This window comes from Puntigrus tetrazona, chromosome 16 (assembly GCF_018831695.1).
Source record: "Puntigrus tetrazona isolate hp1 chromosome 16, ASM1883169v1, whole genome shotgun sequence".
NCBI lineage: Eukaryota > Metazoa > Chordata > Actinopteri > Cypriniformes > Cyprinidae > Puntigrus > Puntigrus tetrazona.
In genome coordinates, this window is record NC_056714.1 from 8,389,737 (window position 1) to 8,406,847 (window position 17,111).

Below are 17,111 nucleotides of genomic sequence, written 5' to 3' on the forward strand. Positions count from 1 at the left end.
ATTATTTTAAGATCATTAATGCACTGTTTAAGTTGACAGTATTAATAAACATCTCATCTCAAAGTTTATTTGCATGTACTTGCACAACAAAAAAAAAGACATAGACGTTGTCAAACCCTTGCAACATAATCTGGACTGTTGCTCAAATTTGGCATGAAAAAATTTGTAGCCACAAAAACACAGATCAAGGGAGGAGTTATTTAAAGCCCCAGCAGGCCTCCGCGTCGTCTTGGACCCAGAACTCGCTGAGTGAGGGAGATTGACTTGATATCGCTCACTGCCATTTCTGTAAACATGAATTGTTTTTTTGATCTCCACGCTTGAGGGGAACTAAAGTGTTGAGTTTGCAGGGCAGAGGTTTGCGTCAGTGTTTATCTACTTGCACAGCTATAATGCAGTGCAGTGATGCAGACCTTTATGACTCTGTTCAAGGTCAAAACGTCTTTAAAAAAAGAATTTAAAAAAAAATGTAATATAATTTTAAGTCAACATTACTTCATGATATTCGTAAATACATGTTTCATAGTAAAACATATACAGTATAGAACCCCTAAAAGGGGCGCAGTAGTAGAACAAATGATTTTTCAAGGTTTTGGCATTCGCTTGCAAACCTTTTGCTACTGGTCACTGGCGCCCCCATAGACCTTTTTTTGCAATGCGTAATGTACATTAGCTCTATTGTGTTTTCATAAATAATGCATAATTACAGTTTCCTCCAAATAATGTCTGTTAAATAATATTTCTAGTAAATTCTCAGTTTTCTGTTAGCATTTTATTAGTAGTAGACTAGAACACGTGGTTATGTTGGATTTCATTTGGTTTAATAAAATATTCTTAAGTAAATTTACAGATATTTTTGTGGGAAATTAATCTTTTAAATGAGTCAAGGAATCAATAAATTAGTCGATAGATTAATCTACATAAACATGGATGTTGTTAGTGGCTTTCCTAATATAAATAACATAAAGGTTTTTCAAAAAACCTAAATAAAATCAACATGATTACAAAGAGTACAATTCTTGGCAAAAACTTCTTCCAATACATCTACGACATGCTGCTGTGAGCATTTAAAAAATACTGCTGCTGCTCATATAACATATAAAGTAACCCCCATAGCATGTGTGTTAACCTCATAGCAGATCGATACAGGTGGAGCTGGGGAAGGTGGAGCGTTTCTGAAGTGTGTTGCAACTGCTACCAATAGAACTAGTCGAGTATTTGAATATTGAGCAGCAAGTTCATTGGCTAATGATATAGGAGAGAACCAATCAGCTGTTCCATGCAATAATGATGTCAGATTAGGTTAGACCTATCATGAACTTTTTACATTTCCAAAAACTTGTTTCAGTTGTGTCCAATTTTATTTTTTTTGAGTCGTTTTGAACTCGAAAAATAAATCTTTGACAACAGAAAAACTCACTAATCTCATGCTAGCAATAAACCTAAAACAAAATGAATCTAGAGGTCTCCAAAGAGCATCGGTTGCATAAATATTTCCTTTATTAAACTAGCTGCTCCTGAGGGAAATACAGGACTGTGTCATAAATTCAAGCTTCAGCATGTCAGTATCCCCACAGGTGAATAAGGGCCTGCTTGATATGTTTACCAACAAATTGTGAAGAAACCCTCACCATAGCCATTCATCTAACAACCTCTGAGTATCATAACCCCCCAAATGTACTGCAGTCTGCTAAACCACCATCAGGTTATTCCTCATTCAGGTTTATACCTCATTAATCAAGCTCCTTCGCTTCTGTAATACTGCAAATTACTAGCCCGCTGTAAAATCCTCCTGATTATCCAGCTTGAGTATGATAGAGGTTGCGGGTTAATGATAATCTGCCTATACGATCACCCCAGTGCATTTACGCCTCTGTCTGTAACTGAAACCGCCTCTTACATTCACAATAATAAACTGTTCTGTGGTGTAATTATATACCTTTAAAATATTAGAACAAAGTAGAGCATTTATTGCAGGTGTATTTGTGCGTGGGTGTTTTTGAGGGAGATTTGGGTTTTCCACATTTAGCGAGACCCCTTAACTTCACCCCCCTCATCCTCCGGGAACGTTATAGCACTTAATCCGTCCTCCGCCGCCCTACCTGCACCGCCACTGTCATTCGTTTTCCATCAGAGCTTTGTGTGCTAGTTATTTTTGGCATTGTCTGTGCCGTGCTCACTTTCAAAAGAAACATACAATACGCTGCACCCTGTGACAGAGAGATAAAATTACAGGCCCGCAGACATAGAGAGAGCTGCCAGTCATCCTATCTCACCTAGCCGGTACGTCAAACCCGCGTCTTTGTGCGCTAACAAGCGCTGGGTCCCGACCCGCAGAGGTGGTTGTCACTGTGTCTTTCTGCTGTGCTGCGTCTTTGCATAATCTTAAGGAAAATTTGTCTCTCTGTTGTTCGGGTTTAGTGGGTTTGGTGTTGCAGCCCATGTTCTCTTTCACACTCGGTGTGCTTATAAATAATAAATAATAAAGATTCTATGGCAGTTGTCACTCTCTCGGCATAAAGTTTTTATTAGGAATGTTTTGGTGTATTAAGACATACATTTTCATGAGAGTAAGTTATTTTTATTTCAACACATTTTTGCACATCTTAAAAAACTACTATGCACTTATATTTAATTAACTTACATTTAAATTAATTTGGCACAATGCACTTATTGTGTACATACATGTTTTTACATTGTACTTATATTTTTAAAATGATAAGTACAAAATAATTTTTATATATGTAATTACATCTGTAATTAATTTAATTTAATTCATTACATTTATAATTACATTGTTGACCCATCGCTTACACCTTAACCCACCCTTAAACCTACCCATACCACCAAACCTATCACTAACCTTAACTTTAGCAATCAGTCTCAAAAGCAGCAAAAGTGTTTTGCAGTACAATATGAACACAAGTACTGTACAGTGTACTTATTTTTTGATGCAAGTACATAGTAGTTAAGGCCACCTGATGTAAAATGTGGCCAATAATTTGTATTGCCATTACAGTAATTACAAATGTAATTTAGTATTCTATACTGTATATAGGTAGTGTTAGGAAGTAAGTATTTACAGAATTATGTAATTTATTACTAAATTAATGTAACAAAGTAACTGAGAAACAATTTACGTAAATGTAATTAAATAACAGCTATTTATAAAAATCCTAGCAATTACAAAGGGGGTTATATCTGAATATTTTCACACACCGGAAATTGCATTGACTGTTTTAAAATATGAGAGACCAGACACACTAATTTATTTCCTATTTAGGTTCATGTACAGTACATGCTTAATTTTAAGATTAACTGTATTTTTACAAAGCATTTTTGGATGCCAGAATGTCATAGCTGTGCGAAGATTGTGATTTTAAAGTATCGTTCCATAAACTATATACAAACTATCTTTTTATCATCTTAAAACATTTTTATCCTCAGAATGATCAAGAGGGGCTAAAGTCAGATTTTATATTGGTTTTGTATCAATTATTATAATTGCAATTCAAGTGATGAAGGTCAAAAGATAATCAAATGTAATCAGATTGTTTTTATAAAAAATTTAGATTATACTATTTATTATATTTTAAAGTCACACACATCCCACTAGTACTATACATCCAAACTAAAGAACCTGTGTCTCTGTGCGTGTGTGTGTGTGTGTGTGTGTGTGTGTGTGAGTGTGAGTGAGTGTGTGTGTGTGAGTGTGTGTATGTAATGCAAAGGCAGAGTTAGTTGCTCATGTGATTCTGTTAAAAGTCTGTTGGTCCATTTGCCCTTCGTTTCATGATGAATAATGAATATGTCATAAATAGTGCTAACCAACAGCTGTTACTTTTCCTGCCATGGCAGAGTTTTGATTAAAGAATGAAACGAAGAGTCTGTGTATCTGCATGTTATTTCTGTGTGTATAATTGATGTAGTGTGAGAGGGTCTTGGAATGCCTACAGCATTAATGAATCTTTCATTTTAACCGGCTGTATGTGGGTTGGAGCGCTGTGATGTGGCCCATTTCCTTAGCTATGCTTTTCTTTGACTAAAGGACCTGAGATTCACATACCACCAATCAGTCCTTTTGACCCAGTTCAGCTAGATCTCAGGGTCGAGTCGATGGAGAACCTCTCTCACTCGACATTTTATGTTTTTTCATTGAAATACATCACTTTTAATATCATTTTTGTACTATAGGGTTTTGTTTTTTGTTCTGGAAACTTTCAGTTTTTCACTTCTACCACAAAAACATTTTTTGTGAAGGCTACATAAGCACTTGTCTGCCATTAGCTTGATATAAATGTCTAGTAATATGACTTTTTGCCTGCATTCATGCTCTAGAAACATCCAGGACTGCACCAAAAATGGTTGGCTTTAAATTTTGCCTATAACCAGGACAACATAAAACATTTAATTTTATTCAGTATGTTCTGTTTGAAAATTAGGAATTGGACGGATCTGACTGGTCACAGAAGGAGTTCAGAAGGAATAGATTATCAGTGTGTAATAACTTCAGTTTCAGTTCATTCTTCACAAAAAGCCATTTTTGTGGCTTTGGAATATGTGTAATATAAAAAATATAAAATCTCATGATAACTGCACGAAGAAGAAGCTCTTGAAAATTTCTCTTTTTGTGGAAGAAAGTTAAATGGGTTTAAAATGATATGAGGGAGAGTAAAATGATGCCAGAATATTTATTTTTGGTTGAACTGTTTCGTTGAACTCAAGAGCTTGAGCCTTTTGATTACAGACAGCAAGCTGCCACTGAAAAGGATCTTATGAACATGTGAACTCATGAACCAAATACACAACAAAAGTGCTATTCCTGGATCAGTCAGCATTCAAGCATTAGTTTCTTAAGAAAGGATGTGAAAGATATAAATAGCTGATTGATACCAACGTCTATATTTACAACTAAAACCATTCTGTCTCTGTGTTGGCATGTTGGAGAATAGCCTGTGCTGTATTCAATTGAACGTTGGACGTGACTCACTGCAGAGAGAATTTCTTCAGAAAAACAGCCTGCTTCTTAAATCTAGGGTTACATGCCATGTGTGCATGTGTTTGCACTTCTGCTGGTCTTTGTAAGATGATGTATGCTTGTGTGCACGTGTATGGTTGTGTAGGTTAGTTAATGCACAACTTGTCCGTTTATGTTTTTATGTTAAATTGTTACTCCACCCCGAAATACTTTTTTTTGTCATTAATCCCATGTCATTGCAGACTAGGGCTTCACGATATTCACGAAAAAATCCCATTGCAATATATAGTTTTTCTGCTGTATATATTGCGATATTGGGAAGAAAAATCACCAGTCATCACTGTACAAGCATAGATGAATAGAACAGAACAAAGATACAAGTGGATTAAACAGTGTTGTTTTTTTTGTTTTTTTTTTATTGTGTTCAGTTACAAAAACTAACCCTGCCTAGAAAAAATGTTTAGTTGTTTGATTAACATTTGATACAGAAAGATTACATTGAACTGCTGCGAACCAATATACTGTTACACATCCATTTTATTTACCTTCATCTAAGCCATAAGCAACCGTGCTTAAAAAGATACTTGCAGAGACATGCATATAGTTTTTGCGCGTATGTGCTATTTCAAGCATAAACAGACGCGAAAGTGAACAGAATTAAATATTAAGATCAGTAGCCTACACTAAACATCTCACAACCTGCATTGTGACTATCACGGATGCGTACAACGCAATATCGATGCTGAAACAATATATCGTATAGCCCTATTCCAAACTCGTTGTTTCATTCATTTTGGATGAAAACCGTGAGGCTTTTGACTCTCCCATTGACTGCCTTGTATATAACACTATCAAGGCCAATGTCTTTTTAATACTTTTCTGGGCCTTGACTATAAAAATCGTTTGTCTGTCAATGGGACAGTCACTAGCTTCATCCAAAATATCTTAAATTCTTGTAAACAACTTTTATGGGTTTGGAATGACATGGGGGTAAAGATGAACATGGGATGAATAACAAAATTTTCAATTTGGGGTGGAGTAAACCTTTCAAATTTATATGAACATAATACAATCCTTATGTACAGCAACACACATTCAAAATCAATTTGTCCGTTAATAACCTAAAACAACTAGTTGACTAATTGGTCCTAAGCCTGATGCACACTTTATGACATTGCCATCTTGTTATTTGAAATTTTCTTTAAATAATAATTGTAACATCAAAATTCTATTCTGTTCAGTTTAAAGATGGTATGAGCAGTCCACAAATGTCTTCTTTTCAAGGCACAACATTGGCTGGTTTCAAGTAACTAATGCCAGTTGGATGTATTTCTTAGAGGGATGTTTCCTTCAGATGTGTTTTTGTTTAAAAACTGATTTTTAAGAGAGTTTTTCCTTTCAAACTGTAACAACTAAAAATCTTCACATTAAGCAGAAAAGAATGCTTTAAAGAATCAGGTAGTCGGTTGTTCGACGAGTTCATCATCATGACTATTTTTTTTAAATATACAATAGCAAGGAAAGAATTTGGGAACCTTATCTGAATTCCAGCATTGAATACTCATTACAGTAAATGTGCTCTGAAGTCACAATTAAAGACAAACACAATCTGTCTAAAATAATAACTGTTTTCAAAATTTTACTGACTGAGTCATCATTGACATGGCAGGCTAAAGAGAGAAAAAACAATAATTGACTTCTCCAAAAGATAATTGGAGTCAGTTAAGGAAATGAGATTGTAAGGGTGGGTCGCATCGGTGCCCTGCTCTTTAAATAAAAGCCTGTTTACTGACAAATCTGTCCTTCTTAAGAAATATTGGTTAATTTGAACCATGCCTCAATCTCAAAAGCTTTCGCAAGACCTTTAAAAAAACATTACAAAGCTGGAAAAGGCTACAAAAGCATTTCTAAAGATCTGGACTGCTCTCTTCTGTCCCTCAAGAGGACATCCTGTGAAGAACACAGCAGGCAATCCTAAAAAAAGTGAGATGAGAAACAGCAGTGACACCTCCGGAAAACTCTACAAAGCTGTGCAAGTCTTTGTTCATGTGTCCACTGTCGGAATAAAAATGGTGTTTGTGAATGACCTCGTTGAAGATCAGACCACATCTTATGAGTAATCAATGCAGAAATCCAGATCATTTCAGAATTTTTTACAGGGTATAAAGGAAAGCGAATAGTTTGGGTATTCTGACACTTCTTTGTTAGTTATTTTGATCAACTTTTTGTCTTTAAAACAGCTCATTTTTTAAATGACTTTTTAAAATGCAAAAAAACTCCAAAACTTTTGTTGTGTCAAGCTGTTTTTAAACGTGTTAATGAACTGTCCAAATGTGTATTTCTGTTGTGGTGGTGCTTTGAAGTTTATAATTGGTCATGAGAATGATGATGGAATACATATATTGCAATATAAATTTTTATAAAGTTCTATAGGTTATAGTTTTCTGTAACGTTTAGCATTTTTAAGCCACTTCATACCTTTAAAAATAAAAAAATAAAATATATATATATATATATATATATATATATATATATATATATATATATATATATATATATATATATATATATATATATACATTATTATGAATAAATTGCGTTATTAAAGCTGTGTGCATAATACTGAAAGAATTAGAAGAATGCTGCTTAAACAATTTTAACGATTACTGTATATCACAATTCAGGATATTAACTTTCCACAGGTATTTCATGTCTGCTACTTATGAGTGTGTGTGTGTGATCAGTGGAAAGTGAATGAATAAATAATAGGGGCGGTACACAGAGGCAGCTGCTCTCCGTTGGCTTCTGAAGTGGCGCGGGGTGAGGTGAGACAGGCGGCAGTGGAGAGTGCCGTTTACTCACAACCAGGAGTCTGTTTACCGGAACAAACCAGTCACCACAGCTACTTAAAGCGGCTACATGCCGCGACCGTAATTAGCCGTATCTGTATCCTCAATTGCTCAGTAAGAGGTTTAGGAAGTTGCCGTACAATTGAAACAATCGACTTCACACTGACTGATTTGACTCATCTGAGATGAAGAGAAACACACAACCTCATAAATAGAAGGAGAAACTGAAATTAAAATATCCAGCTGTTTTTTACTTAAAATGACACTAGAAAGCTCTCTTGGTGTTTTCAAGGTCACACCAGAACCTTGTTAAGTTTTAAAGTGTAAATACCAAAATGTAATAAAATTAAGTGCTTAAAGGTTTAGTTCACCCCGAAATTTAAATTCTGTCATTAATTGCTCACCCTAATGACATTCCAAACCTGTAGGACCTTCTTTCGTCTTCGGAACACAAATTTAGATATTTTCGAGGAATTACCGTAGCTATCTGACCCCACAGCAACACAACTGATCTTAACACTTCAAATTCAAGCAATTTGGGTTCAACAGCATGCTTGCGGTTAAACATTGACTACAATTATACATAATAGAAGACCCTCTTATGGATGAAATTTACAAGTGCTGACAGGAGAACCATTTGAATGCATGGCAATATCAGGTGTAAATGGCAGCCTGCCTTGGCTATTCACTTTGGATGCACGATGGGTGTTATATGATAGGACAGATTCAATGACAGGACATTAGCATGTGCTCTTCAAGTCTTTGTAGGTTTTCAGTCATCCAAGTCATAGCATGTCGGGTAAAATGAACACAACAGCCCCGAGTCTGATTATTCACCACACCGCTGAATTAAGAAACACAGATTACTCCATCCTCACAGGAAGTGATTAAGTCATAGAATGCCGACTAGTAGCTGACACATGATGCTGATGCACATTAGCTAAAGAGTCGACATACTGCTCATTTGCCCAGTTTCCTGTGTGCTGCTCCCAGAGAAGAGACATCTCAGATAGCTTGAGCTGTAGTATAATTTCCGTAAAAGAAGAGAGTGAAAGACCCTTTCTCAACAGAGTGAGAAAGAGAGAGATTTGCAAGAATTTTTGCAAGGTTTGATGGCCGTTCACTTCACAGAGCGATGGAAATGAAGGGCTGTTTGGTTTGTTGAAGGCAGAACTAATCTAATTAACCTTGCTGCATTCCCGTGTCCCACATTGTGACCCGTGCTGACGCTCATAATGAAGAAAAGTGAGGAGTATGCTTTTCAAAATGCCATCAAAAGGCTAGAAAAAAAAAATCGCAATCACAATGTAAAATTCAACAAACGCTTTGCACATACAAGATCCACTACTGCAAATTACAATTTGGTCACACTTTATTTTAAGGTAAAATTTTTGCCGTTAACCACTAATTTGCCGCTTATTAATGTTAGGGATGTAAAATATAACCATGCAGAATACGTGCTTTATAAGGATGAAATAAACGGCCAATATGTGTGCATCCGACGCGTATCCCACACCTTGCGACCTGCGTTAATAAACAAGCACAGGTGCTGTAACACGAGTATGCATATGGTGCTGTCGTGACACATGACTTCAAACAAACCAGACACAAAGCAAGAGGACATTTGCATTCTGTTCTCCATTCATGTGAGAACCACACTGAGAGGAAGACAGGGCAGCGTGGATGAGATGAGACAGGGAAGGAAGGACGGTTACTACAGAGCGGCGATCTCTGACGTCTGTTACTGCTATAAATGAAGCGCAGATTCATGGAGTCAGTGTGTGTTCAATCTAGCCCCCACACTTCTCATAACTTTCATAAGAGAGAGTGGGAGATGATCCGGGGACGACATCTATAGTATGTCCAGTGATTCACGCTGGCATCCTTCCTCAACACAACCCTCAGATTGTGTGTCCTGCTGACCAAGCCTTTATACTTTCAGATAATTCTGCTATTTGATATCCTGTGGTGGGCGAGTGGTGTTCATTACCTGTACAGATGAAAGCCTGACATCGTGTCGAGGTTGCCTTTCACATACATCTCCTGATCAATCCTTTCTTTCTCTCTTCATCTGTCCACAGGCTCGAACACTGTGTCCAAGCTTTGGAAGAACAAGCAAATGGAGACCCACAACTGCTGAGCTGTCGGTTCCCCCTCCCTTTTTTCCTCTCCTCCGGTTCCTCCTCTTCCTCTCCTTTTTACGTTCTCCCTCTTACTGAGAGCAGGAGATGAGCTCAGAGGAAAAAAGTTCCACTATGTCCCAGAAGATCTCCTCTCCATCTCACAGCAATAGCAGTTCCTCCTCCAAACATGACAGCAGACAGGTACGTGTGTATGCATTTCATTTGGCAGACAATGAGCTACATTTATAGAAGTATCACTTACAGGTACAAAAGCTATCACTGTGGCGGTACGCTTTCAAAACATACACCTTTGTTCCTTATTACTGCCTTAATGGTACATATTAGTACTTTCAAAAGGTTCTTAGTGACAGCTTTTGTACCTTTTTTTATGTTACTCAGGCTGCACCTTGGGAGAGATGACAGTTAAACCTCAAGTCTTGTGGCTTTGTAATGATGTTAGTTTTACCTGGTGGATGATAAAATAAAAAAAACACAAAACATGAACATGTTTTCAATTTATAGGCAAACCAATTAAAACGCCCAACTAGCACTATCAACTAGAAATGCACAGAGGGTCCCACAGTTTTTTGTTGGTGTGTGCGAGATTGAGACTCAGTTGTGTTGATTTTCCAGGTTTAATATTTGTCCTGCTGGTACTGTAAATAGGTAGTTGAGGTAACATAATTGACATCCAGCAGTGTGACATGAAATATATAATATACAACTGTTTTATAAAGCAATTACTTACCCTTTATAGCAAAAAAGTGTGAAAGCCTCTCCTAGAACAATCTTCTAGAAAAAAGTGTTTATTCAAAATACTGTGCTCAGTGCATACAAGAAAAATACACAGTGCACAGACAAAACGTGTATATATACATATATATATATATAAACATCACACTTATATGTGTGTGTGTGTGTGTGTGTGCGTGTAAGGGATAATGAACGGCTAGCTGTGCATTAAAGGATTTTAAATGCACGACGTGGAGGCTAAGAACTTCACTCCGCGAAGTGCTTTGAAAATCCTTTAATGCACAGATAGCCGTTGATTATCCCGCTTGTTCCATGGTCATCTGCCAAGTTATAGACAAGTTAAAGCTAGCAGCTCTTTGCAGCGCAATATTTGACTGGAAGGGTAAAAATTATGGTTATTTTCATCAGTTACAGCTCGTATTACGTGCTAACATTCTGCCTGTTTCAAATCAGACAGAGATGAAATAGTGCAGTAACATCACATTTATTTGACTGAATTATATATTTATTTGGATTAATTCTTGATCAAAAGAGAGAGAGAGAGAGAGAGATTCAACTGTGCGTCAGTACCTCTGATACCCTCCACCTCCCCCAGCTCCACCTGTCGAGATCTGCATGTCTGTGTATATCTTGGCAGTAAGAAGTCTTCCTACTTGCTCTGTAGCAGCAGCAGCAGCAAGAACAGTAGTGGAAAGATCAGAAAACAAATTAACATTGTCATCTGTTTATATGATAAAAACTACTCTAAGAGTTGTTTTGACTGGAAATATACTTTCTTTTACACATTCATATAATAATTAGCATTAAAATCTTGATGTTGATCAAATAAAAATTCTCTTCAAGCATTAAATGCAGTGACGAGATACAGCTGTTTTCTTAACATCTCCTGATACTTTGCTTCATAAGAAGTACCCTTAAATTATAAATATTTATAGTGCTAGGTTTATATATATATATATATATATATATAGAGAGAGAGAAATTTTCTGGCCGGCAGCACAGATGAAAGCAGAAAGCAGTGGACTAGACAAAATGTTTCTGGACTTTACCCAAAAATTTCTCAGCTACGCTTTTCCACTTTATCTTCATCAGTCCCATTACCCGCCGTGCTGAAACACAGTATTAATCTCTCTGTTCTCAGTCAGATGACTGTGGGAAATATGAATATAACCGATCTATGAAATGAGCCTTGAGCACCGGATGAATAAAAACTTAGCGGCCCTTTGGGTTTTTTTTTTTTCATTTTTGCAATTCCGAAACACTTCCTGAGGCTTTTGTCTGAGGGAATTAGTGAAAAACTAATCATGTTCTGTGGAAATGAAGGATAAATACAGCAGGGTTCAAAAGTCTGCTCAGACCTTTGGATGCCATTATTTGTGTTCAATTAATGTTCACGCGGGTTTGTCCCTGTTGTGTATAGCCTTAATATATCTGTGTTCGTATGTACACCTGCACGTGTGTGCGTTCATATGCTCTGAGCTCCGGAGGACGGATGCGTGTCCTTCTCCTCAGATGAACACGCTGACCTGATTATGAGGCTGTAATCTCTAATCTCATCATTCGGTAGCATTATAAAGCTCATTACTCCTTCTAAGCGGAGATATGTTTCACTGTTCGGGTGGCAGACGTTACTCTCAATACCAACATCAGGGCATTATGTTGTGTTGAGTTTGAAGTACTGCAAAGAGGGCTGAAATGCCACCAGGTGATCTGGTGCCCACTTTTTCACCGAAATATCCTCAGAAGTATCTAACAAATTCAAATATTGTTTAATATATTATATGAATATATGACATTATATATTTAAATAATATATTAATGAAAATAAAATTTGTGCTGTTAAATGATTAATCCCATCCCCAAAAAATTGTTTACATCGTATATGTGTGTGTATTTATTATGTATACATAAATACATATACATACAGCACATATTTGAAAAATATTTACATGTATATATTTATATTCATATAATTTATATCATATATAAATATATTTAATACATATAAATGTAAAGTTTTTCTTAAATATATACATGTGTGTGTTTGTATTTATATATTTTTATATAGCCTACATAATAAATATACACAGTGCACACATATATATATATAATATATAATGTAAACAAAAACCTTTTATTTTGGATGCGATTAATCATGATAAAAATGTCATTTTGAAATGACACCAAATTACATTTATATATAAATTGCATGTTTATAATTTTAGTGTGTTATTCAATATTACTTAATATTATTTAAATTATTATATATTTGCGATGACAGCTTCATTACAAATGTATAATTTAGCCTCAGTTAAGTGAATCAAAAAAAACTAAAGTTCAGCTAATTGAATTTAAACAATATTACATTTTTATTGCAAATAACATCTAGCATTATTATTTAAAGATATTATTCTCTAATAAGTAAGTCTTGTAAGTTTTTTAATTATTCTAAACCTTTTGACAAAGGTTGGTTGGTCAGCTGGACTGCTTCACTGTCATAACACAACATCCCTTGAAGGTTGTGCTGCTCTTTGATTTGAGCTGTTGTGTAAGAGTGCTTGGTTTCATTAGTCGCATTCTGTGGTTCTTAATGCATGTTTGGGTTTTGTCCTTGGCTATAGAGATGTCTTTTTAAAACTTGTCCTTGATGTAGTGAATTGCTGAGCGCGTGTTTGGGCAGTGCAGCTCTTGCCTTGAGGAAGAGACAGAGTTTGCTGAAGAGAGAGAATGAAGACCCACATTTTTGTCCCATCTGTCAGCGCTCTAAATAATAAAGAGAGTAGCTATCCTCTCTATATTTCCACCTGATTGAGAACATGATTGAGATTGCACATTGTTAGGGCTAGGCAATATATTGCACGATATATATTCATGCACACCATTATAACATTTATTCTGAGTTATGAACTCTATATTGTTTCAATGTACAGTGTGTGCATGTATTGAATTGTACAGGACAGCTGGGAGATCGTGGAGGGTTTACGTGGTGGTCTTTCCAATGTTCAGGAGCCAGAGAAGCAGGCCGGCTACATGTTGAAGAAGAGAAAGTGGCCAATGAAAGGCTGGCACAAGGTATGTTGGAAATAGCCGTGCATTAATGCCTCTATCAATTTTTCATTTAGAATATTTGGGAAAAAGTGGAATCATTTGATAAATTAGCAAATTGAGATCATTGCACTGATTGGATTTTGTTAATATTCATCAGAAAAATTTATTTTTTTGAACCAAAACATTCATACAGAGTATGGAAATTATTACAAAGATCACACTTTGTTCAGTTTTCTTTAGACACAAGACAATGTTAATGTAACAATGTTAATGTAAATCAAACATTTTTTAATTTTACCCTTAACAAAAAATAAATGAGCTATAATATGACAATTAAGATGAAAGACCTAAATGTTCATTGCGCTGTCTTTTTAAAATATGCATTATCTTGTCTATTATGGTCTAACCACAAAAATGAAAACACCAGAAACACACAATAGCGTCTGCAGTCAGTAAAGCTGAAAATCAAGTTGTTTTTGTTTTCTTTTAGCCAAACTTAACTAAGCCTGTTGAACCAGACATTGTGATTTTTAATTAGACCAACAATGCTGTTTAAAAGGCACTTTTTTCAGTGTTGACAAATAAAGCACTCATTCTGTTCAATTTAAGCACACGAGCACAATTAAAGGTGATGTTTTAATGCAAAAACACTTTCTTCTGTGCCTCTTTAATATTTAGATGCAACCCTGAGTAAGCCATTCAAAATCCCGTTCTCCAAAAATACCCATATTCCCCCTTTAACCAAACAGAGAATACAAGAATAGACAGAAAAGAGGCATAGCGATACACAGCCTCTCATTCATCAAGAGTGCGTAAGCATCCCCTGAGAGGACATTCATCATCTACCAAATAAATCTGACCCAGGTTTCTCCTCTGTCCTCTCCCCTTTGTGCTTCTTTCTTCACAGAGATTCTTCTACTTGGACAAGGGCATTTTGAAGTACGCCAAATGCGCTGCTGATGTGAGTTAAAAGGCCCCACGTGTACACACACACACACACACACACACTCAATCCATTGAACCATAGCACTCAGGACTTTTAGTGGTCAGTTCCCCATCATGTAAGTCTTCACAGAGCTCCAGCAATCTTTAGAGGTCCTAAACCTCCATCTTTCTGTCAATATATGTTTCCTGCTGATAAAAGCCTCAAGCTGTAGGAATGTAATATCAAAGTTAATGTCCCCAGGGTTTGATAGCATCGCCTAGAACCAATAGTTTGCAAAAGTAAAGCAGTAACTTTCATAACACAAACTGTTTATACCACCTACCTTGCCCGTGCCAGTCTGCCCTCCTAAACAGCATTATGAAGTAGACGCTTAGAGCCAGGGTATTAAATTATAATGAAGCCAAACCATATATCTTTCAGATGTAGCTGGAGCCTTTTTGGCCTCTAAATCAAGGGCACTAGTTGAATGTGCCTGTGAGAATAGATCACTGACAAGGTTATGCATTAGCAAAATTAGTCAGAGCTCTATTGCATTTTATGTGCTGCAAACTTGTCACCTTTTGTGAAAGTATTTTGAATACGCGATATGCTTATAGAGGGCTTTATGCTCACAAATTCTGAATTTAATGAGTTTATGGGATTAATGTCTCTTTTGAGCAGGTCATTTTTAATTCATGTTTTCTAATCAGTGTAGTTATAGACTACTCCGTTAAAATGTCAGTATGTATTTTTAATATAGAAAATATTTTTATTTGTTTACTTTTTCAAATTTATATTCCTTATGAATGCTAAAAGAATGGAATCAAATATTTACAATTCTTAACAATTGTCATCCCTACTTTACTTCTATGTCATTCATGCAAACCTATGAAATAGCCCCAGCAAGATGGGATGCCCAGGGCTGTTGTATCACTTTGTTGTGTTTTTGAAAGGATTCAGTAGGTTTTACTATTTGTGGAAAAGCACAAGAGCCAAGAATTCAATTTGAATCTATATTCATTTGAGTTTTAACCAGGAGCGTCATATTTGCTCAGTAGTAATTTGAGTGCATTGCAACAAAGTAGCATCTGTTGTATTGATATACAAGGTAGGGGTGATATTTATAGGTCAAACCTTGTCTGCGCTTTGTGCAGGTCCAGAAAGGCAAGCTCCACGGCTGCATTGACGTGGGGCTGTCCGTCATGGCCATTAAGAAGAAAGCCAAGTGCATTGATTTGGACGCTGAGGAGAACATTTATCACCTGAAGGTATCACAACATTTATGGTATTAGACTGAACTTAGAGTCAGAATGCTCTGCGGTCACAGGAAAAGCATTAGTGGAGATTGGTGCGTACCGCAATTTTGTTGTGGTTTTACTGGAACATGTTACAATATGTCAGTACAGAGATTTCCTTTAGCCTTATATTAGAGTAGAACTGAGAGGTTGTGATTTCTTTAATGGAGTTTTTGTGGCTATGTGAGAAGTTTTGATGTACTTTGATATTCAGAGCTGAACTGAGAATAGATTTTAAATACCAGCATAATTCAGTTCAAATTAAATTTTAGTTTAAATTAAGGGAATGCTTTAGGTAATATACAATAAAGATGTTTATTTAATTCTGAAGTATAATTATAATAAAGTTCAAATTACACCACTTTATTCCTATGACTTTTTCCTTCGACAACTGCTGCTTAATAGTTAATAGTCAGCTGAATAGTTAGTAAGGTAGTTGTTAAGTTAAAGTACAGGGAAGCATTAGGGATATTATATACTGTATATATAATTCTCCCCCCAGTAATTTTCATTTAAACAGCTGCAGTGGAAAATACATTTCCAAGAATTATGTCATTAAATATAGTTATGTATTTTGATGTCAGTATGAAATCGCTTACTATAAAATTCTAAATAAAGAGTCATAACTGTCTAATTATTTGACACTTCATGAAATTCTTGTTGAATTTCTGTCTTATAGGTTATTATGGTTATTATGCCTTCTGAACTCTTGATCTCAAAAATAGGAAGCAGGTCTTTTTTAAATACAGAGTCATGAGGTCAGCCTTCATCTGGACCATTTTAAAATGCAGCTTTAAGGAAAACAGCTTCTAAATCCAGACTGAATAGGTTTCCTTCATCCTGAACTTTTAACTGTGGTCTCCTTGTGCTTGCAGATCAAGTCCCAGGAGCTGTTTGATGAATGGGTCGCTCAGCTGCGTCACCACAGACTTTACAGGCAGAATGAGATCGCCATGTTCCCTCATGAGAAAACGCTCTTCCACCCTCATTACCCCCTCACCTCCTCCCCCACGATACCTGACAGTCAGTCTATCAGAAAGGTAAAGCCTTGGGACATGTAGAGGATTTAGATGGAAGGATAAATGCCAGATAAAATGACAAAGTCTGTGCAAGGGCTATAACTTTGAGAGAATGTTAAAG

General features: G+C 36.1%; 1 protein-coding gene across 1 annotated transcript in view; it reads left to right on the top strand.

Moving 5' to 3' along the window:
* osbpl3b (oxysterol binding protein-like 3b) overlaps positions 1 to 17,111 on the top strand; it is a 49,234-nt gene that overhangs the window by 13,213 nt on the left and 18,910 nt on the right. The window contains 5 exon segments of the mRNA XM_043261730.1: positions 9,909 to 10,151; positions 13,659 to 13,775; positions 14,659 to 14,712; positions 15,831 to 15,944; positions 16,847 to 17,011. Of these exon segments, the coding sequence (XP_043117665.1) occupies positions 10,056 to 10,151; positions 13,659 to 13,775; positions 14,659 to 14,712; positions 15,831 to 15,944; positions 16,847 to 17,011 (546 nt within the window). The 5' untranslated portion in view covers positions 9,909 to 10,055.